The 24758-nt window shown below is 44.7% G+C and overlaps 1 protein-coding gene across 1 annotated transcript in view; it reads left to right on the top strand.

Moving 5' to 3' along the window:
• The window catches only part of oprl1 (opiate receptor-like 1), a 66248-nt gene that overhangs the window by 6647 nt on the left and 34843 nt on the right, over positions 1-24758 (top strand). Inside the window, exon 2 of the mRNA XM_035645985.2 lies at positions 1774-2022. Within this exon, the coding sequence (XP_035501878.1) occupies positions 1814-2022 (209 nt within the window). The 5' untranslated portion in view covers positions 1774-1813. The remainder of the gene's footprint in view (positions 1-1773; positions 2023-24758) is intronic.

Genomic DNA, 24758 nt, shown 5'->3' with positions numbered 1-24758 from the left:
TAAAAACAAAATGAAAAGTATTGGAGGGGAGACTGTGGCTGTACGGCATAGTCTAATTTGTCTCGCCATAGTTTCATGAATGAAACAAAAAAACTAAAACTGACACCACATAAAAGATCTCAAAGCAAGTTCTTCATTGTAGAGCTGTGTGCATTGCTCCAGTCAGTCAGTCAGTCACTCACTCTCTCTCTCACACACTAACAAACACACTGACCCATCTGTCGCAGTCAGACTGACCATCAGCAGGACCAGGAGAAATCCCGACAGTGTCCGTGGCCTTGCAGGCCGTTTTTTTTTATTATCATTCTCTCTCTGCAAGCAGGCAGGACTCAGCATGGAACTTGCTAGATAATGTCTAATTTCGCTGTGTCACATTCACGCGGCAAAGCGTACAGGCAGACCGCAGCTTAAAACGGCTCCAAAAGAGAAATTCATCTGAAGATGAAGTAATATTCCCATCACACAAACACACGCACAGGGGTGAAAACAATACCCTGCTCCCGGCTATGCTGACATGCTAATAGCCCTAATAGCCCTTCCTCTGAACAAAATTGGATAAAATGGCTAAATGAATGAAATAAAAATGAAACTGCAGTTCAATTCGATTTTAATTATAAAAATGGAAATTGATACAAAGCTGAAAAAAAAGGAACTAAAACCTTCCTTTGGCCAGAAACCCGCTCAAATAAACCATGTGTTCTATAGACCCTTTATGTCCACACTTTAACATTAGGATGTCAAAAACGATTGTTTGTTTATATTAATTCAATGCATATATGAGTCATTTTTAAGAATTTAAACCTTCAGTTGTGTTGTTGATATCAGACCCTTCCTCTTCAAATATATTTATAAGTGTGCTGCTGGTTGCCACTGTTTTCTCTTCCTGCTCTTTTCACTGCATTAAGAACCATTAGTAGAAATGTTGATGCTGTCATTTTTCGTGTCCTCCTCTAGCTGCTGTTCCTTTCAGTTTCCTCCATTTTTCCTCCTTCCCCTACTCCTCATCTACTCACCTTTTTTTATTCCCTCTCCTCTCCCATTCCACTGCCTCTCTTCTTCCTGTTCTTAAACCCTTTATTTAATCTCCTTCCATCCTTCCTCACTCTCTTTCTGCTTTTCTTACCTCCTTCCTCCAATTTATTTTACTCTACCTCCCGCCCTTTCCTCGCCTTCATTCGCCAAACCCTCCCCCGTCTCCCATTTTTTTCCCCATCTATCCTTCCTGCTTTATTTATCCAACCTTCCACTGCTTAAAGCGACCATTGGTTACACTGAGAAGCAAAGCAGGACAGAGGGTGACATTGTTTACCTCCATGAAAAGTCTCGGTGCACAGATACTGAGACTGACTTTCATGCTGCAAAATCTGGGCTTTTAGGAACATGATCTTTCTATGAACATAACCACTTTTATACCAACAACATTGCTCGTTTGATCATTAGGAGGAAGGAAAGGAGACTGCATGAAAATTGTGTGGACCAAATTTCAAGTGGCACGTCTGGGTTCACACGCCGGCCGTCAATTACGTGTTTTTTTTTTTTGTGGTGGTGAAGTGTTTGCCGAGCTTGGAGAGAAGAGTATGCAGTGGGCCTATTATGGAATATTTTTTGGTAGTCAAGTGTCCTTTTAGACTGTAATCTTGAATTCAAACTGATCATTATAGGTCAAATATTTACAGGGTGACGTAACGCTGGGGTGAAAGGCAGTTTCGATGGCTCTCTCGTGATGTGACGATGTTTTGGAACGACCGTCTCCTCTCGTCTTCCTTCGTTCAGGTGGCTGTAAAACCTCCCCGCCTTCGCCCGTTGGTCAGAGATGGAGTTCTCCGACGACTTCCTGCTGGCCGAGCTGGGCCACCTGCAGCTCTACAACGACTCGCTCTTCCAGAACAACTTCACCGGTGGCTACAACGACACCGACGCCTTGCTGCCGACGGGGGTGAAGGTCACCATCGTGGTCGTCTACATGATCGTCTGCGTCATCGGCCTGGTGGGAAACTTCCTGGTCATGTATGTCATCATAAGGTAAGACCAAAAGAAAAATGATTTTATGTGAGATTCTCTAGTATGAACACTCAAAAGAACAACTTATATTTCCAGTTAACAACGGGCGGTCTTTAAAATCAAAGGCCATACAGGCAGGAGTGATCATATGACCACTGTTGCCATAGCAATCCAAACTCATATCGGATGGAATACATATACACACACATTATATAACATATACAATTCTGCACCTATAAATAATCCAGTGTAAAAGGCTATCGGATCTCCTCTGCCGTTCTAAGATGTTCTGAGGGTTCATTTTATTCAAGTCACAGCTCAATGTCACCGCCTCCGTCAGAGGTTCATCCTCCATCACCTCATCCTGTCGAGGCCGGAGCTGAGTTATTTGCCCCTAAATCAATTCACTGATGTCAAGAAAAGTTATTCAGTGTCGATCTTGACAGTCGTTTAAGGCATTTATCACGCAGGAAATCACCAGGGATATATCTTATTTTCCGTGCATGTTTTCACTTTAACCTGAATATGTCTTTGTATTTTGGGAACCTCTGTTGGGCAATTGACATTTTGGCCCCTTCGCCTAAGAGTCACCCACAGCATGCAACTACAGTTGTCTACGCTCGCGCGCGTGTGTGCGCGTTTTTGTGTAGAATTTTTTTTTCATGGAAAGCCTAGCAGGCCAACTGTCCGGTCATTTATGGATCATGTGTGCGTGCGTTCACATCATTCTCCCGTGGATTTGATTGAACCCGGCGTAGGTAGCGGACATGTGGCTGATGTGTGATTTAGTGCGGTCGGGGTCTGGCCCAGTGGGCAGCTGCTGTCCACTCATGTTGTATATCATGTTGAGGCTGTGTGCGTGTTTGTGTGACTTTGATACTTTGCTGTACTTTTATTGCTCTGTATTAAAGGAGCTTTACTGCATGAAAGTTTCGCTATTGCTGCAGAGCCAGCGTTAACGTTAAAAGCCAATCTAGAGGAATCGTTGCAGGTTCGGCATCAAGCTTAATTTTTTTTCACTTGCCAAGAGCCGTTTCCAGAGATTTCTGTCCCGTCTTTGCTTATTTTGATAATAGCTTTAATTGTTAAACTGTAAAATATCAAGCCCCAAATACATTTCTCTGTCATAAGGCTTTAATGGTGATACCTTGGGAACAATTGCCATTTTTAAAATAAATCTAAAATTAAATATATATATATATATATATATATATATATATATATATATATATATATATAAAATATATCAGTATTTGTAACCCCTAATATCAATATCATCAAATATCCATATCAGTCGGGGTCAACAAGTAAAAGACGGGGTCACGTCAGTGCTTAACTGGAGAAGGAAAAGGTTATATGGTGAAAATTCTTGCGCGCGTGTGTCTGTGTGTGTGTGTTACAATATTCTCCAGTCTTTCATAGATTGTTAGTGTCCTTATTTCTCCTATTCTAACTCACACAAGTACAACTGAAGATAGAAAGGCATAGTAGACACACGGGTGTTGAATCACTTCGCCCTCCTGCCCCGCGGTGTCAGCTCTCGGCTATTGTCCTCAGTAAAAGAAAATAACATGGCCGCCCCCGACAACTTGGCCTTATCAAGGGTGTCAGGAGGCAGCGGCCTCCGTCATTTAACCGTGTCAGGTCGGCTGAAGGGGCTGATTTGAAGATGGCCGACCACAACACCTGCCATCGCCAAATGAGGCAGAGCAGAGTGAAGGTCTCTGCTCTCGTTAGCCTCCAAATGCCCGGCAAAGGCCGAGCGTTGGATTTTTTCGTAATTGTGTTGGATACTTCTACTCACACAGCTCCCGAGGTTTACTGAGTCTTTTAATGTCATGTAGGGAGACAGCAAAGAATAAAAACAACCGAATGAGTTGCGACATGACACAGAATACCGACTGCATCAGGGTGTGTGCTACATTCAAGATGTATGTTCACGACCACTCCGCAGGTAAATTACACTGGCTGTGCCTGAAAGGCCTCGACAGCATTAAAGAGTAATCCCAGACTGAGCGCAGGTCAGAGCATCACCTCAGTGCTCGGAATTCAAAAGATGTCCAATTATCCCAAAGTTTAAAAAAAGAATGTGGCCCAATGCGATTCAGCATGAGTCGGCATTAAGGTGAAGGATTGTGGGTAAAACCCTGGGATGGACTCATATCTTATCCAGGCGGGATGGAGCAGGCTCTGGAGCTCACGGTCCCGTCACAGTGGGCTGCCTGATCTACGCACTTATTCACGCAGAGGGGGCTTCAGAGAGCGAAAAAGGAAATGAGAGAAATCCAAATGGAGTCTGGTTTCCACTGTGAACCTCATGTGACATTTGGATGGAGTTTTTAAAGAAATACACGCAGCCTGAGTCCGACAGATATAGATTCTTTAGGTCATCAAACCCTTATGACAGAAAAGAAATGTAATTAACGGTTGATATTTTTGACAGTTTAACCATGAATCTTATTAAGAATAACAATAACTAAAATACAACAAAATATATAGAACTAGATCAAGAAAATAAACGTATTCTCTTTTACGCAAAATGTCATCTCAGCTGAAACATCATCTCAGCACTGTTTATTCGTCATAATAAACATTTTCATATCTATGAAAATGTTTCAACGCTGACATTTGACACAAATGTCAGCGTTGGTTGAGGGTAAAGGCTAAAAATGAAAAGATTCTGGGAGTGTGGGGTTAGACTGAAGTGAGCCTACCAGACCTGTTGCTCGTTCCTCGAGTTGAGCTGCATTGTGGGTAATGCAGGTGACATGTTTGACAAGGGAGACGACCGCGTGGGAATACAAAAGATGGAATCTGTGGTTTCTACCCAGCATGAGTCTGACAGCGTAAAATCTTTCAAGGCTCCAATCATTGGACACCATGGAGTGGACAGTGTGGTCCAGCTAGGCAAACCATTCATTTGTTTTCATATTGTTCCACTCGTCTTGCTTGGTCGACATGTCAATCACAATGATACAATTCTAACATGATGTAATAGCAAAAATGACCGTTTACCCAAAGAATGATCCCAGAATTGAACCCCTTCATCTAAATATCTCAGCATCCAAATACTTGACATGTTCATAACCACTCTGCATCTGTGTCCAATAGTTATGCTTTAAGACATTTCTATTTTCCTACCTTGGTCACGTAGCAGAATAAAGTTAAAAGTGGCTGTCTGCTATGAAGCTTAATAATTTGGATAATTGACTCTGATTGAAATGACTCTCAATGCTTGACTCATCTGATATTGTCCACTTCATTCCAGATCCGATCATTCTCTGTGTGAGAGCTGATGTGCATCAGAAAAGCTCAGATAGCTGCCAAGGAAGCAGGTTTTGAATTCTGAGGACTATGGCTTACAAATTAAAGGGGAAGCTCCATTGTGAATGTATGTCTCCCAAATTAAATTTGTCCCTCGCTGCCTCTGCACTTTTCACTTATTCTGCACTGTGACGGAGGGAGGCGGGGACGGTGGGAGGCTGACATCATGACACAAGCGCAAGAAGGAGACAAAGAAAGATTGACAAGGACAAAGGGGAGCTGTGGGAATTGTCCAGTGGGCGTGTCATTAGGTTATTTAGGGCCTGAGATTGATCGAAATGTCCCAAAGGATCGTGTCAGCGGGACTCCTCCCATGTTAAAGGTAAAGATAATCCCAAATTGAAAGGAAAGTTAGAGCAACAACGAGCACAGCGAGAGAGTTGAGGTTGTATTTCCTCAGATCCGTCAGCGAGGCGCAGGGTGAAGTCGAGCGCAGCACTCGCGTGCCAAACCAGCAAGGTCTCGTAGGAATTACATCTTTGTGCAGCTCAACTGAAACGGGAAAACATGTTTCACGGGAAACATAACGGTGGGATTATGCTCAGGAGCAACGTGTGTTTTCATCATCGACAGCGGAGTGGATGGCGAGAGAGCGTGCAACGTGCACGGCTGCAACACCAGAGACCAAGAGTCGCATCCAGAACCGTCAGTGGGCGTGTTCACGCAACGGGAAGTAGATTGTGGTTTCGGGGAAAATTTGAGTCTCAATCATATTTTTGCTAGATTTAGACCAGACCAGGATCTCACCCTGAATCCGTTTGCCTAAACATGACTAATAAACTGTTTAATGATGCTGGAGTCACTGCATGAATTTAAATTATACAACATCAGGTATTGTGGCAGAAATCAAATACCTTATCTGTGCACATTTTGCTGATATGCTGAGAATTGACACACCTGTGACTTGCATGTTCTCGTTCAGGTGTTCGCAGTGCAGCCGCAGCCTGTAGAAACGTAACTTTCAGGAGACGGGGTCGTCGGCCAAATCGCACACTTTGAGATACAATCGGGATGTTTTGCCGCGGATGAGAATTCGATGTCTCGATGTGAAAACGATGAGAGGGGGCGGATGATACCCTAAACGTAGATCGGTCTGTTGTCATGGAAACAGAACCCCCTTTCCTTTAGAAAAAATCTCTCCCCCCCCTCACAAATGAAAAGGAAAGAGAAAAACCCCTGCTCCGTCTGAACAGCTTCACATAGCTGTGGTCCACCTCCTTGTTTTTGAGCCTGCGGCACTAAACAGACGCTCCTACGAGTCCCCCCCGCACGCGGCTCTTGTTGTTGCAATGAGCTGCAATGGACACAACTGGGTTGCGGTGCTGCGCTGTGCGGGGTGAAAAAAACTCCGAAACCGCGTTTCCTCTGCTCTCCTCTGACAGCGGCGAGAGCTGGAGACGCGCGACATGCTCGGTCAGCACAGTCAGGAAAAGTGCTACCAAAGCAGTTCTGGGGAAAACAAAACACAAAGACTCGAGAGAAGAGCTTCCTGACAGACGTGGGACCTCAACCCATGCTTTTTGATGAGAGCTTTAACGAGATGATGGGAAAAAAACCAACATATTTTACAGCATATGAACAAAAAACAAGCTCCGAGATACAACAAACAAGCCAGAGCAGAAGGTGAGAGGAGACACAACCGCTGATAAGAATTTCATTTTGCTTCCTGGCTGATTCTGGGAAAGGGAGGAGAAAAGGATGCGAGGGACGAAAAAGAGAGAGAGGATGAAGCAGAGGAAAAAAAGACCCCAGGGAAATAGGGAGGAGAGACAAATAACAACAGGAACAGAAGAGGGATGTCAGTCTAAACAGTCCCGGGAGAGCCGTGTGGAACACACCTGAGCCGGTGAACGGCTTTATTGTGATTGGTTCAGTCGTCAAAACAAATCTGGATATTGCTGTTTTTAATTTGAAAATGTGCAACAGCGTGGCGTTTGACACAAAGGAGGCTTTTACTCTGTCCTCTGTACACGTACCGCAAATTGCATCGCGCAGACTATTCAAAGGTGGACGACGCGACAGCCCTCGAAAGCGAAGCCAAAACCTCTCAGTCGCCCCCCGGTGGCTGGCTGCAGAATAGGTAGGCTCAAATAAAATAAAAAAACCAAAGGACAAAAGATGGTTTCTGTCATTTTGTGTAGTTCATGTCACGCCGATGTATCGCCAAGCGTTCGTGATGCCGATGAGTTTGGTTTTGAATTCCTTATTCGTGTCGGGACCTCGATGTCGCGGCTCTACACCGTAATCACTATCATCATGTCCCGGGGTTCATTGCGCACTGGTTCCTATAGGCAACAGCAGTAGGGACGGAAGTCGCTGGTGATGGCGAATGGGAAAACCTGCCGTAGACCAGACTCGTGTCTCATTTTGGTGTCCCAGGAAGAACTGGAACACAGCTACAGTTGTATCTGTGGAACTAGAGGGAGGGAAAGAAGAGGAATGAATGTGAAGACATCATGTATTTTATCTTTTCTTCACACATGGATTTTCTTCTATTCCCCCCCCCATTGGCTGTCCTATTATTTATGTTGATACATTCTTTATCTGCAGGCCAATGCACTTGTTGTTCCGTGATGGGAAAATGACCTCAAGGTCCCTGTAACATAAAAATCTGAATTTGAATCAAATAACAACAGGTCAGTTTGTGTCAGTTTTGTGCCATCTGCCGCGGGGCACGTCTGGATCTTGAACTGAGGTTTTGGCACCAGGGAGTCTAATTAGGTTGCGACTGGGCTCTGAGACGAACTGAGCCGCCCGGTTATCTGAATCTCTGATGGTTTACAGGCTGCTGGTCGGTGAGCTAATGGGCAGGGTTTTTTTTTCTGGTTTATTCATTATGAACAGAAATCCTCACTGAGAATGTGTGTGAGTGTGTGTGTGTGTGTGTGTTCGGAGTGAGGGCCAAGCTCGGGGGGGGGGGGGGGGGTTGTTGTTGGGGTTTTTTTTTGCGTGAAAATAAATTGAAGCAAATGGGAACAGAAGCAGAAACCGAGAGAGGTCAATAAACACAAAGAGCTGTTCAGAGAGACCGAGAGACAAATAAAAGGGGGAAGAGAAAAGAGATATGAATGTGACAGGGTGAGGGTGAACGAGAGAGAGAGAGTCCAATGTCACATTATCTGATACCCTCTCATTTCTCATCTCTCGCTCTATAGTTGTTTTTACCTGTGTGTGTGTGTGTGTGTGTGAGACAAGGCAATCTACATTTAGTCATTATCATCCTGCTGATGAAATCTGTTTATGCATTAGTCTGTTCCTTTATCCATCACACAGGTTTATCTGCAAAACCCTGCACCATTATGACTTTTTTTGGGGGGGTCGGGGGGGGGTCGGTGATGCATCTGTACACAGATGGCTGCATAACTCGCACCGATTGGTCATTAATTTGAGTTATGATCACATATTTTAATATAAAAAATAAACTTAATACACTTATCCTCTTTTTCTTTTTCATAGTTAGATGAGAAGTTTGGCTGGGGGGCAAACGTAGCGGGATGTGGATGGTTCGGCTTGGTATAAAAAACTGAAGACGGATCTACGCAATGCTTGCAGCGGCTAATTCAAGCCTCCAACGACCAGCCTCGAGCAGAGGAGGAGAGCGAGGTCTGGATGGCTCACGTCTTTTCTAAAACTACTATTTTTCTCATTCTCAAACTCCGTTCGGCCCCAAACGACGCCGACTCGTGACATCACTTGTCAGATTTTAAAAAACGCTCCTGAACCACAAAAAGTACAACATGTTAGATTTATGCATTAGTCCTGCCCCATGACACCAATGAGGTTTTCCTGTAACTGTGAGTTTTAATGTTTTTCATACATCAGCCTGAGTATCAGTGAAATATTGTAGGGCCTGTGTGTGTGTGTGTGTGCCTCCTCTTCAGAGACTCTCCAGATATCAGGAATCACGATGAAATATGCATCAGTTCTCTCTCATACTCGACTGGTTTACCGCTTAATCAGTATTCAATCCCCTTTCAGCTCATTCTTGTGGTTTCACAAGAAGCACGGTTCCTGAAAGGGATGTGGATCGACACGGGGATCTGAATTCCTCGTAGGGCACCTGTTCACCATTAAACACTCACTGTGCATTCGAACACCAGACAGAGTCTACAGTTGAAGAAGCGGAGGGGCAGGGGCGGGCTCGCATGTCTGTTACACCTTGGCATTAACAGGCTGGTGAGTGGCTGAAGAGATGACTGTGGGTGAGGGAATATCGGCTTGTTAGAGAGACGCACAGGGGAAAAAGAAAGGGAGCTGCTGTCAACCAGTGAGGTCATCTCATTGTGACATTGTGAGAGAGAGAGAGAGAGAGAGAGAGGGCTGTCATGTCATATCTGCTAGTCCTTGACCCTGTGACCTGAATAGTCTGCAGATGGATTGATGGGGATTGTGTGTGAGTGTGTGTGTGTGTGTGTGTGTGTGTGTGTGTGTGTGTGTGTGTGTGCACATGCCTGTTCATACTGGGCGGAATAGAGCAGAAACAAATTTATTGACATAGAAAACGTCACACACAAATCAATTGATATCTTTATCTTTTTCAAAACCTCCGAATGCATTCATGGACGTATCTACGAGTGTATTTTCCTCTGCACCTGTTGTTGTGTGCTTGTCAGCCGTGTGTGTGTGTGTGTGTGTGTGTGTGTGTGTGTGTGTGTGTGTGTGTGTGTGTGTGTGTGTGTGTGTGTGTGTGTGTGTGTGTGTGTGTGTGTGTGTGTGTGTGTGTGTGTGTGTGTGTGTGTGTGTGTGTGTGTGTGTGTGTGTGTGTGTGTGTGTGTGTGTGTGTGTGTGTGTGTGTGTGTGTGTGACACAGGGTAATGACTGTGCCTTCCTCCTTCCTAATGACCATGGTGAATTATGAGGCCATTTACTCTGTGCTGCAAATGAACCTCTCCTACCGAGAACAGAGGGTGTCTGCATGCGTGTGTGTGTGTAATACACACCAAATATAGCTGGTTGTCACATGAACTCTTTGTCTCTATGACACGGACACACACACACAAACTCTCATTTGCATATTTTCAGGGCACGCACACTCTTCACGTGCTCCCTGTAGCTCCTCTCTCCGTCTTCCTTCCTTTTCTCTCAGTGTCTCTCTTTATGTTATCTCAATGATAAAATGAACAGCCCCTGTCAATGTTTCCGCACGTAACTGAATGGACAAATATATATTTGGCACCGGCCCATGCGTCCCTTTGATTTCATGAATGCACACGCCATGACTAGCATTTTGTTAATTCACCTTTTTCGGTGATGCTGGCTCTGAAAATATAATCATATCCCATCGACCAGAAATCACCAGAGCTGTATTTTCAAGACTGTTTCAGATCTTTGAAGTACTGCCAAAACATCTTTGAGACTCTTCTAGAAAAATTGTTGTTTCTTCATCTTAACTTCAAAGATCGCTGTGCTTTACTGCATCGATACCGTTGAGGTTAACTGGGAATTAACTATATAGACCGAGAGTTATACATAGAAATCCACTAAATTATGTATTGTAACCAACGCAACATGCAGAGGAGGTTAAATGGTTTCGCTTTAGTCCTCTGCGCTGTTTACAGGTCCTCCTCTCAGGCTGCACGCCGCTGCAGTAAGATAGAAACGTCCGTGTTGCCTGAAATGCAAAACCCAGGGCAAACTAAGAGAAAAAGGAGGCCGGCAGAGCGCATGCTGCTGCTCATTAAGCTCACTGCTGTGAACACATGGAAACAACACTGATGAGGGTGTCAACATTCTAATCAGCGTGTAGTTCTTCATATGGCTAGTGGCTAGGCACAACAAATACAAAAATATTTTGGTGAGAAACAATAAAGGTAATGCAGGTAAGACGCCGCTGCCCCGGTGAATTTTGTGCCATTTGGTGCATCGGGGGAAATGACAAGCCTCCGTGGCTGAGGTGAAGCGTTAGGCCTGTATGCCAAGTTATGGTTTGCACCTCTTGGTGATCCACATTACTTTTGGTGAATGTTTTGAGTCCCTGCAGACATTTAAAGGGCCTCATGCCACAATCATCCTGCAGTCAAGCCTACTGCCTGGATATGATCTGCCTCTTCCATGCCTTTCCCCACAAGTGAAGTCCGCCCGAAATCTGAGACGCTCGTGGGACAGTCGGGAGATGTTTCTTTCTGACCTTTCCGGAATGAGTTGCACGTGGGAAGCACAAGACTGCTTATTATTAAGACTAGCCCTATTTTGATCTTTTGGATCCTTTCGTTTGGATTTCAGGGACTTTTGGGAGTTTTTGTTTGGGCATGTTATGGGATTTGTATTTCGATTGTTTGGACTTATTACTTCCTGTTGAAGGTTATAGGTTTTTTTCCCTCGTGTCTCTCGCTTGTTTCACTTCCTGTCTTTTTCCTATTTCCTGTTTCCTGCCCCGCCCTGATGTGTTTCACCTGGGCTCAGTTATCCCCGCCTCCTTTGTGCATTTAGTCTCCGTGCTCCCGAGTCGTCCTTTTCACTCCATCTGTTCAGTTCACTTCTGTTCTTGTTCCTGTTCTTGAGTTTTTGCTGTCTGAGTTTGGCTCGTCAGAGTTTGGAGAGTTAGTTCTGTTTTCTCCACCTTTCTTTTTTTTCCAAACCTTCACTGCACCTACCTGCCGAGAGTTTGGACTCCAAGTCTGAGTCTGACTAAGATGACGGACAGTCTGTTAAAGTGACAGTCCCCCAAATATGTTCCACTGCCGAGCAATGACATGATGTGGATCTGGATCGCCCTCTCATCACTTCCTTATTCAGATGTTATTCTGACTTGACTGTTGAAAAAAGAAAAAAATCCATGAGATCATTAGAGCGGAGCTTGATAACGTTCATAAAACCCAATGTTCATAATCCCCCTGACACATTCTCCTCGCTTTCTACTTCTCTCCTCTCATCTTTTATTCACTGCAATTTTCTTTTGTTTTCCTAATAGTTTTATTCATATTTTACATATTTGTCTTCTTAATAGTCGTGTCTTCTTAATAGTTTAGTTTAATATTAATACGTTTATTTGTTTGACTTGGTCCTGTAATGAAACACAATAACAGCCTCCATTAAATAAGGCATCAGCTCATCCTTGGTGTGGGTGTACTTAAGGAGAAGGAAACAATAACTCTGGCACTAATGAGAATTCAAGCGTAGCGAGTGATACAGTCATGCTTCTTATTCATTTGACTCCTTCTCTTTGGTTGCTATTCCATTTGTGCGTAACATTTAAGTTGGATTATGGACATATGGTCGAAAATTGAGTAAACTGATCCAATTTAAAGCAGAACCATTGGTGGAAAGCTACTCAGACCATCAACTATTTTTCATTTGTTCTTGCAATTTCAATAATATCACATTCAAGTCATTTCAAAAAATTGTAAAAGTACCAAAGCATGCGTATACTGTTGCTTCATGTCTGGTATATGTGCACTGCCCCCCTCTACGTTTCCTTCTGCCCCCCCTCTCTCTGTCTGCAAAGAAGAACCATGCAGCTGATTGGCTGTTAAGACCTGATCAGCGGAGCTGTGACATATCGGAGTGGTGAGAAGAAAGAGAAAAGAGAGATCAGATGAGGAGAGGCGGGTTAGGCCGCCCCTGCTTTTTTTGGTCTTTTGTTACTCGATCCCTCACTGCCCGTTTCTGGGCTCTGATCTTCGTCGTCATCGCCGTTTCCCGTCTCTGCGATCGTCTCGTTTGTCCTCTCATGATCCATCCTTTTCTTTCACTGCTAACGAGAGCCGCCGCGTCACGCGACCCCCTCACGCGACGACAACAAAGATCCACCACGAGATGCAGGCGATGGCAAATCACCAATCTTTATTCATCCACATCCGAGCTATTCTGAGTTAATATGATAGAATAATAGAAACAAGCATAAAAAAAATCATCTCCATGTTCTGTGGGAGCTTGAATATATTCCCCTACTTGTCAACGTCCACACTACAACAAATGTTCTCTTTTTAGCAGATTAACTCATTCGTTTTTTTGAACAGATGGAACGCGGATGTAAAAAGATTCGGCCTACAAGTGTTTCGTCTGGTGAATATCACAGAGCAACATGTGGTTTGGCAGTGAAGCATCATTTCTTCACACTGGCAAGAGATTAGATGGAGCAGTTTCATGGCGCACACACACACACACACACACACACACACACACACACACACACACACACACACACACACGTACGTCTTGGTGGGGTTAACAGCGTGTGCAGTCATCCCCGCTCGGGGCCCCTGTGAGCCATTTTTCCTCTAATGAGGGCCTCAGATGGTGACACAGAGCCAGGACATTTACCATCATCGCGGATAATTCCTGCTCTGCCTGGCCAGAACACGACACCGCCGCTACCCTTGATGGCGCCTTTTACCGGCAGGCCTCTGGATTAGATTCCCTTTTGAGTGAGGCGGATTTTTGACCAGGGAGAGAGGGAGGGGAGGGGGGGGGGGGCACTCAATTTGGGGGGGCACTCAATTTGCATAATAGTACAGTAAGAGGCCTTTTGGGGTTTGATGGGGAACGAATGGAAGGGATTAATGATGCAATATAGGGATTTATGCTGTTTTTTTTCTTCCTAATAACAGGGCTGGCTGTAGGTGGCGTCTGACATGGGATGTCAGTGAAAGAAACTCAACCGAAACAGCAGCCAGTTGCCCACATTCAGTCAATATTAACATTTCACCTGGAGTTTTTTTTCCTGAATTGCAATTCAATTAAGATCTGACGTGATCAGACAAACAAAACCCACACGGACACATTATGCTGCAGTCACACAAAGACACGGAAATGAGAGGTGTGAGGTCAAAGGAATGAAAGCAAGAGCGGGGGAACCTGAAGATAACAAGGTTAATAAGAGCGAAGGGTCTCGAAGACGAGAGCGGAACGGAGAGGAGGAGGAGGAGGAGGAGATTCGTCAGATGAGAGGATTTGTGGCCATCGCTTTAATTGGGTACTTGTCCAGGCGACCTGAAGAGGGAGACGGGTCTGCGGAGTGGCCTGACATGAAACGGCAGGTTTCGTCACCGTTCGTCAGCGAGGAGAAAATCAGAGAGAGGAGGGATGATGAGACGGAAGATAAAAGATTAAAAAGACGGAGAGGGTGTGGGTGCTAATGCAACGACGAGAGCGTGAACATGAGACGGGATCCGAGGGAAGACGGGAGAAGAAAAAGGGGCAAACGATGCCGACTGTAAATTGTTGGGAGTAAAAATGATTTGAGAGGAAGATGTTTTGAGACTTTTTGTCTCTTTGATAACAGGTGGATGAAAAGACCTTGACTACGACGGTTCGGTCGGATTGGGACTCGATACAGTCCGTGGTCGCCTTCTCTGTGGCTGCAGTCGAACGCCTTGAATGAGGAACAGTGGCAGTAGATTTGTTTGCATTTCGCTGTAACGCTATTAAGCTCTGCTTTCGTTTGGGTGATACCGGTGAGAGAACACGCAGCATCGTTTTCCTGCAAATCACTGTTGCTCGGGCAGTCGATCCAAATCCGACGCTCCACCACTACCAATAAAAACTATCATATGGATATAGATAGTTGTAATGGCTGCAATAGTTTTGTCTGCCCTCTCTGCAGTGGAGAAAGGCCCTGATTTCCCACCTTCATCAAATGGACCAAATATTGTCTTGAGCTGCAAGAACTTGTTCATGAAAAGTAATTAAAATTACAATATAATAATATAATAATTGAGTATCCCACTCGGTTCTCTCTCTTGCGCTGCTCCATCACTAGCTGGGGGGCTTGTATTTTTTTTTGAATTTACATTTCATTTTCTTATCTTATATTTTTCAAACATTTCCATTTCCACTTTTCCTATGAAAAGCAACTTAAATCGCCCCATGTATTGTAATTTCCACAACTTTTATCAAGTGGAATTGAAGTTCAAGTTTTGCATTCGCAGGATTTTTTACTTTTCTAAAAGACTAATTCCATTCAGCACTTTGTCATCATTTCATTTCTCAGCGTTGGGCGCTCTCGTTCACTCCCAGAATGCATCAGCGAGGCAGTCAATGGCTCCGCGGCTGCCGTCTTTTGCAAAATCAGGGTTGCATTTATGCACAGGGAAGAAATCAGGGCCCTTGTGTTCGGAAAACAGCTAATTCAGTCGCTCGAACCGGTTGAATCACCTTTGTGTGACGCGAACAGCGGCCGCAAGTCGCAAAAAACAAACACGCATTCATATGTTAATGTCATTAATTAAATCAAAAGAATAACAGCAGAGATGGGAGGAAGAAGGAGCAAGAAAAGCGGGAGACGAATATCACCGTGCATAATGTACCTGAAGTGCTGCTGAAGGAGGCCGGGAGGAGGAGGAGGAGGAGGAGGAGGAGGGTGGAGACAAGTGGGAGGAAGAGCTGAAAGAGGGAGAGAACCGAGGAGGGAAGAGGTGGGGAAGGAGAGGCCAGCGATGGAGGGGGTAGAAAGGGAGATGGAGTGAGAGTCTTAGCAGATTCAAGAGCGAGGGGTCGAGTTTCTTAATTAAGGTACTTGTTGCTGGGTGGGTCGTTTGTGGTGGGAAGAAGAGACAAAAAGGGATGGAGGTGGACCGGAGGAGGACGGGCAGCAGGAGAAGTTTTACATTCAAGTTGAAAAGACCTTTTCAGTGCTGCATAGAAAAGAAAAGATGACTATATATGCTGTCCTTGAACTGAATGAGAAGGGTATTTTATCAGTAAAGAAGTAAAGAAGTCGTCATCAAACGTCCTCCGCAGTGAATCGAAGTTCTGAGTGAATCATCAGCAAGTGAGGTTGAAAGGTTTCTCTGTGTCCTGTTGAAACAGTTTGACACTTCCCATTTGTTCACTTTCCGGAAGCACAAACTTTCGGAAAAAGGAGAGTTGGAGGACGCGAAGTGACGCGAAGACAAAGGGTTTGTGTAAGCGGAGAATGTAAAGGCAGAGAAAAGACAATGCAAGGAGGAATTGAGAGATACAGGCGGAGGAAGTGAGGACAGCAGAAATGAAAAGGAGGAAGGACGTGACCAGTTGGCTGAAGTAAAGAAAGAAATCAAGGGGTGGATAGAATAAAAGAAACAGCAACAGATAGGGATGGAACAGGGACAAACAGAGGGATTAGTGAGAGGAAAAGATGGGATCAGTGCGAGAATGGATAAGTGAGCAGCACGCAAGGTATTAGAAGGAAAGGGCAATTACAAAAAGCCCAGAGCTGAAGAAAACCAACCAACAAAGGTTCATTTGAATGTTTTCCTGTTCTGTAGCCGGTGAACATGAGGAGGATGAAGATATGAAGAAATGCTCATGCTGACCTCGGGGTCTCCGTGCTGCACGTTTCCTGCCTCGCCTGATCTATTTTCGGAGAGACGCTGCCGTATTCCGGAACCTCAGCAGTCAACTAAGCGATCGTGACATCGTGAGCGCTAGAACAGCTCGTCACACCGACAGAAATAGCATCCAGTTCATCTCCCTGCAAGGACAATTACTGACGTGCACTTCTGAATGAATCGGTGCGAACGACTAATGCTCGTCATCGATCAAACCGTGATAAGTTTTGCCGGGGCACAACATGTGCAGCTGCCAGGTTCGTGATGAACAGCGATGATGTCATTCTGTACTGATAGGATCGCTCATGTGTTCACGCGTCAGCACTTAACTCTTAGCAAAAGTCGTCTTCCTAAATAACAGGGAATAGATCACTACGAGTTTGGTAACATACAAATAGGCAGAAGTTCTTATACTCCTCTGTTGGAAACAACCTATTGGGCGTTTCCGAGGAAACTTAAAAAACCGCACACAGGTTTTTGTTATTTTGCTACGAAAAGATGCCCTTATTGTAATCTAACGTGTACATAGCGTATACAGTTCCATACATTGTATATCAAAATGGATACAGTCACCTGGCACAATGGTGCCATTGCAGGAGTGCGTGAAGTCCGTATTGTCTGGAATCCCCAGCAGAGGGCGACTCCGCTCACTTTCTATAGAAGTCTTTGACTCTTTCCTCTATGGTTCCATTATGGTCTCAATCATTAGGTTTAAGACTTTTCCAATATAGCACAAAGTTTATTTAGTAAATTATGTCCACCTTTAGAGTAAAGTAGACAATAAAGCACTGTATACATTGGTGGATGGATGCGGCGTGATTGACAGCTAGTACTGTCCAGTAGGTGCATGGTTGCAGGTGTAGGTGGGCGCGCAGACCCACCCCCAATCCTACGTCTGGTTTAAAAAAAACAAAAACAAGATGGCCCTGGTCAAAATGCTTAGCTCGATGTTTCAAAATGGCAGTTTACAAGTCAATGGGTGGAGTCACGGTGGGTTGCCACCTGGCGTGTACATATCTCAACCGTCATGAGAACAGAGCATTTCATTATTGTTTTCTCGATGCGGAGCAGAAAACATTCATCCACCTGCAGTAATTCTCTTGTACAGGGCGGCAGAGGTATTGTGATAGGGGAAGTAAACACTAGTGGATAGGGGAAGTAAACACTTGTGGCATTAGTTTAGTTGGCTTACAGATGTTGGATAGGATGCAGGCGGGTTCCATGAGAAAATATGGTTTGAAATAAGATAAAACGCACTGGCGACGTCTCTTTCTTAGTGTCACCTACAAAATTGGCCCCATATAAAAAAAAAAAAAAAAAGTATGGCTAACGTTTAAAATGGTAAAAGCAATAATGTTCAACAGCCTGAACTGTTGCATAATTTGCAGGCGAACATATTTTTCTCCTCGCAGATGATCCTGATTAACGGCAGATGAAGGCGCCACAGGTCATTGGTCTATCCCTCTCCCGCTCCCGATCGTAATTAGATCGGCTTTGTGTTTATCCTCTGACGGACGGGAGCGCCGTCGAACCCCCATCCAAACTAATTTCACACCTGATTCCACCTGTGCCCCTCAGAACAATAGTCTAATGATAAGTATGATGGAGACTTACAGGGAATGTGGACTGAGACGGGGGATCGGCAGCGACAATACAGTTCGGATTCAACGCAACAGCGACTTCTTGAAGTATTTGCACACAGACGGTTGGTCAGCTTGTTGCCTGAAAACAAACCAAAACCAAAGATCTAATAGAATCGGCTGCTATAATTGTTTGGCGTCGCTTGTCCACTGCTCAGACCTCCGTCCTTGTCCAGCCAGGTCAAGCACATATACAACAAATTAGGCGATGCGTTTCTTTAAACAAGTTCCGGGTAAAACGAGAGGAGAGTGGATGTTGTGCAGCTCGCTAAGGGGCAGATTTATGAACCTGTCATGCAGATGACTCCTGGCTGCTCAATTTTGCATCGCGCGCATATTTTAAATCGGGCAGAGCATTAAGTAAGACTTTTGATGAAAATGTTAACAGCCGCAGCTGAGCTCATTTCAATGCACAGCCGCTAATTATCATCCGATGCCGGGCTCGGCACACATCTTGTGCATGTCTTGAAAGGAGAAGGAAAAAAGGGAGAGGGGGAAGTGTAGGTTCTGTTCTGTGCAACAGAAAGAAGAAAAAAAAACATATATTCAATTGCTCTTTCTGCAAAAGGAAGTGCGAATGAAAGGAAAGTAGGGTTGAATGCGGCTCCTCAATACAAGGTAATTGACTGAATTTAAAGTAGTTTAATACCTGAAGTGTTGCACAAATAAAAAAGCCCATATATAAAAGACAACCTCTGACAATACCTCCTGCAAATTTAAATAAGCTGACACGCTGGCAAAAGTGCTGCCAATGATTTTGTTCCTGCTTCGACCAGATCCTCAATCACTGATGCAAAAAAAAACAATCCTCCGCTGTGGTGCTCAGTCAGTGGTGGCAATCACTTTTGGGTCTCATTTGTATAAATTTCCATTTCCTCCTCCCATATTTTGCAGAATAACATAACAACGCCCTGACATCCATCTAGCCGAATGTGATTTAGTGGGTCTAAAACTTCTGGTCTTGTAATAAATATCAGCGACTTTTTCAACTTGTCTGACTTGGCAAATCCACCCCTGCTGTGTCAAATTTGGAGCGTCAAGCCCAGCATGGTAGTTATCACAATCTATTCCACTCAAACTTACCCGGTGCCTTCATGAATAAACGCATGAATAAATAAAATGCCTCCCGTCAAAACGCCGGTGGGACTTTGAAACCTTTGCTTTTTTTTGTTCCCCAGACTTTTATACCACTGAGGAGAAAATTTAAACACACACACACACACACACACACACACACACACACACACACACACACACACACACTGCTTTAAGTTTTAATCTTACATAAACTGCACAACTGCAAAATTGTTTCCAGATCTTTTAATGCAGTCGGTCTTATTTGTGACACCACTCGGCATCATTGGCACTCCCGCTGCCGCAGAGTTGACCGGCAGCATTTATTGTCCTCATACTGACACGCAACAACGTGTCAGGACACACCAAGCGTCTCCTCTTCCCCCCGCTGTTCAAAGATGAAGCCCAAAATATCTTGGATGCAGGTGCTGCCATCTTGTCTGAGTCTGTGCAGTAGTAATCATTGAGGGAAGCTGTGATACGGAGGCCCCACCGTCGGATATGTGCACCCGACCGATCGCGTGTCAGTCTCAGCTGTCAATCATAGCATCAGATAAAGAATTAAAGCCAAACGTATCAGAAACACAAACACTTGAACATAGATCAGTGTGTTAACAACTACCTCAGTGACATAAACCATCTCTGGAATGTCCATGTCCAATCCACTAGCATCAAGGAGGCAGGTTGTTTTTTTTACCAATACTGCAGCCAGCCACCAGGGGCTGATCAAGATGATTTGGCTTCATTTTTGCTGCTGTCCGTCTTTATGTTCAGTCTGTTTCAATCCTCAGTAAAAGGGACAATTGTTCCATGTTTGTTTGCCCTGAAATGGCAGTGCCGGGTAACTGCACCTTAACTGCTTCCGTCTGCACGACATGTCTGGGTAATTACCGGGGGAATGACAGATTGCTCCGATTAAAAAAGCAGACCAACAGAAAAAAGGGTTAAGACAGTTCACGTCCCATAACCACTGGCAAGTAAATCAGAAGTGAGCAGCTCGAGATGAGACAACACAGTTGGTAAGAGAGAGAGACAGTCAGGTGGAGACAAGTATGAGTATGGTTGAAAGAGGTGATGTGAGGCGAGAGGCTACTTTAAAGGCTTAAGATAATATCCAGTAACAACCAAGGTCCCAAAGTCCGTTCCCCTTTAGCCAGCAGGTCCTCATCAACCACCTCGGCCAGAACACCGGGTCCTGTGCCGGCCCGAGGCCGACAAAACCCTCGGCTGTGATGTCCGCAGGACTCGAAAGGTTTCCTGATAATGCACGATGTTTGCCAAGAGGCAGCAGTCAGCATTCACAACAAGCACTCTAATGCTTTTGGCAGAGCCCTGAGCGAGGCCGGCCGGCCTTTTCAATTAACAAACAGACACCAATGAAATCATGACCTCTTGCATTGGTTGCATTAAAAAGGTTTCTAAGATCAGATGATGAGGTTTTGCGTGACTCGAATTGAACTGTGCAGTGCAGTAGGAGGGATATTCAGGGTATTGATGTATTTTTTCCTCACTCCCTTTATGATTAATTTAAGGTCTAGTGTGTATCTATCAGTAGAAATGAAATATGATATTCACAATTGCTCCCGTTCGTGCACAATCACCAGTTTTTTGCGACCTCAGGACGTGCCCATTATGGCTGCGACAATGAAAAGCGCCGTCAAATGAGGAGACGCCGCTCGAACCCGACCACGCGCGGTGCCTCCACATCCCATGCCCAGATTTAGAGGAAAATTCATTCGTTAGTCACAGGCTGCGGAGAGGGCTTCGTCTGAATGTTGACTTGGTTTTAACACAGTTTACAGACGCTTTTCCATCGGAAGCTGTGACAAATGGACATAGGATGCACCAAGGTTTAAGGGTAGAGCGTCTTTGAACCTAAAATCAATAATGCAGTGGTGTTCTAACTATTTAAAGCAAGGTACTTAACCCAACTACAAGTGCTCTACCACTAAGTGGAATCATCTCATTCCACTGGCAGTCTAACCTCCTACTCCCCAGACTAACCACCTACTCCATCAAGGTGTTCGGACCCATCACCTAATGATTTGAATGATATCCGCCACAGCTATGAACAATGTTCCAGTCACAACGTCATATCAAGGAAAGAAGACGCACGTGCAAAAGCCGCATGTTGCAGAACAATAAGCAAATTTGAAATATGTTCGAAATGGCATTTCTTTGCTCACATCTTGCCACATCACTACACCATTAGTTCTACCCGTCGCACCGTCTGAGAAAAAAAAAGGTGAGTTCCCTTAAATAGTAAAAGATGTAAATTGGAGGATACACACAAAGAAGAGAAGGCGACGGAACATTAACATTTTATTTACTGAAGTTATAAACTTCAGGCCCTTTAATCAGACAGAACTCATTTAGCCCGACACTGTGTTTATGTTGGCAATATTTTTTACAGGAAAGGGGCTTTTAGTCTTTTTATCATTTGCCCCATTAGGGTTAACTTATTTTCAGTTAACACAGAAGCTGAGGTGGTGGTTGTAACAGTATATTAGAGATAACACACTGTGTTCCCACTGTTCAAAGAAAGAAGCCATAGCTGTGAAAGAGGATGCCGTCCCGATTCTAACGCTACCCAGCCGAGCTCTGATTGGTCAATAGTTTCTTCAGCTGCCGGATACAGCCGTCGATTAACTTTTTTTTTGGGAGAGGTCTGGAACCAGGGGAGGGAGAGGATGAGCGCGGCATTAGTCACCCACACTCCTCCGTATAGACGAATGTAATAACCATATAATGTACGAACCAGAAACTCCCTGATGGATTTTAAAAAGCAAATGTCTTTCAGTAATCCGGCCACACAATCACAACAGTGTCCTCTCGTAAATCAAGACCTGGAGCCGTGGGACATTCCTCTCTAGCATAAATACAAGCGCTCTGGAATCAGACTTCCTGTTCTTTCTTGCTCAGACTTTGCTGCGCTGCATTTTTCTCCTTTTCCATCAGCAAATACATTTTTCGCAAGGGTTGATATTAAAGGGATGGTTCAGTGATTTTGAAGTGGGGTTGCATGAGTTACTTATGCATAGTTAATATGTTCCCTTATGAGATGGTGATCAGCGATGTCAGTTAACAGAGTTTGGAGGGGAAATGGAAGAAGCGTGAGTCCGAGTCCCACTGTTGCAGAGGGGACCACGGAAAAACATCTTTTTCGCCACATTGTAAGACGTTACCTGAGAAAAAAGAAAACCCCTTCAATTGTACTCTGGAAGACGTATTTTTGCACTGCTTCAGTTTTCCGCCAGACAGACAGCACACAGGTGTGACAGACGTTTAAGTTTCCCCTAGTTTTTCAAGCGTGCTTCGACCATGTATCACTGGGCCAACTTGCCGCGGTAGCTTTGAGTCGGACGGCTGATTTGCGGAGTGATACTGCACCGGCGCGTGTGCAGTGCAGTTGAATGGATTTTTTCTCCATTAGGTAACATGTTAACTATGCATACGTAACTCATACAACCCCACTTCAAAATCACTGAACTATCCCTTTAATTTAAGACAAATGCAGGACATTCAATCAAAGACCAAAGAATCCTGACTACAAGGCTGCCCTCTTAGATACCAGCTGATATAATACCTAAATCCATATTGTATTATATTTTTTGCATAATTATTCAAAACAAATTATTTTGTCTCCAACACATTTATAATAACATCATACCATAAAACTGTAAAAACAAACCTTGGCTCCACAGTGTCCAGGTAATTCCCGTGAGGCGGATGATGTATTACCACGGTCTCCTCAGCACATCAGCAACCAAGTGATTTTGAATACACGCAGTTCATAGGTTGTTTCGCCTTCGAGAGGTCCTTGAAAGAAGTTGCCGACGTTCGGAGGCAGGGGACGGGGGACGGGGCAGGCGGACAACACGTCTATCGATCGCCACTTTCCTGCTTTAGATAATTGCATCCTCAATCAAAATATTGTCGTTATCCATGGCTATAAATTTGCAGCAGGCCTCGGCAGAAAAACAGTGAGACATGAATACGGGCTGCTGATGTAATGCAGGATACCGTGGTTATGAAATTATGATTTTAAATTATGTTTTGAAATTTTCCAGGGGGGAAACAGAAATCGTTCGACAACATTAGACCGAATGACATTGAGAAGAAGAGAGGAGGAACGGTCACGGCTGTGATTATTCTCAAGCTCAACGCGAGTGGGACTGGATCTAATTGTCACCTTCACGTTTTCAATTAGGACAGGAACAGATGGTTAGTGGATTCTACGCTCATGAAAATATCTCTTTCGAGTGCTCCTTTAAAACTAGGGCTGAGGGGACGGGGGGAGGGTGTAGATGGTCTGAAGAGGTAAAATAATAAGAATTGAATCTGCAAATAAAACGTTTTCATCAAGTTTTGACAAGTTGACAGTATACTGCAACGTGACGATTGGACAAGTGACCACCATCCCCCAAATGAGGCAGGTGAATACGTTTGGAAGCTCAACTGGCTCCGCAGAAAAAGCTGGACTAAATAAGACTTATATTTTTCCAATCGAATGTATCTATTAGACTACAGGAAAAGAAAAAAAACGTGTCAAACCACCGCGTGAGCAGCTAAGAGAAGCTGCTTTTGAGGAAATGTGACTATGACTTCCTGGGAAACTTCATTAAAAAAAGTCCAAATCTAGGGATGGCCATTGGGAATTAGCAGATGCTACAGATGCTGTGGTGCGTTGGATTATTGCTGTGCCAATTATCTGCGTGTGGCATCTGTCGCCATCAAATAAATCTAGGACAAATGTTAAAGTGACAGTGACATTGTCTTCATTCTGTCATACCAAAGAGACAACGATTTCAAACTGGTGTGTCCAATTCTGATACCCTTCGATTTTTCACCTCCTGCTCGGAGGGAAAAATGGCCTTCGCGTTTCAGTGCGGCCAGCAGGTCTGATCTCCCACATCTCGGTCAGTGAAGACCGGAGCAACTCTTCTCAGTCGTCCTCGGTGGATTAAACCCACGAGATCTAAATCTTGCCACGCGCGGCTCTCGGCTCCCTCTCGGGCAATGTTCTCTTCTGAATACAAGACTCAAAGTGATCTACTCAAAATAGATGTATTTTTTTTAATAAAAAATGATACTGGGGCTGCACGGTGGTGTAGTGGTTAGCGCTCACTGTCTCGCCTCACAGCGAGAAGGTTCTGGGTTCGAGTCCCGGTTCGAACCAACCTGGGCCTTTCTGTGTGGAGTTTGCATGTTCTCCCCGTGTATGTGCCGGTTCTCTCCGGGTTCTCCGGCTTCCTCCCACAGTCCAAAGACATGCAGAATGGGGTTAGGTTCACTGGAGACTGTCAATTGACCGTAGGTGTGAATGTGAGAGTGAATGGTTGTTTGTCTCTGTATGTGGCCCTGTGATAGGCTGGCGACCTGTCCAGGGTGAACCCTGCCTCTCGCCCAATGTTAGCTGGGATTGGCTCCAGTGACCCCCCGCGACCCTTAAATGGATAAAGCGGTAGAC

The sequence above is a fragment of the Scophthalmus maximus genome, chromosome 3 (assembly GCF_022379125.1).
Source record: "Scophthalmus maximus strain ysfricsl-2021 chromosome 3, ASM2237912v1, whole genome shotgun sequence".
Classification (NCBI taxonomy): Eukaryota; Metazoa; Chordata; class Actinopteri; order Pleuronectiformes; family Scophthalmidae; genus Scophthalmus; species Scophthalmus maximus.
This window is presented reverse-complemented; position numbering and strand designations above follow the sequence as displayed.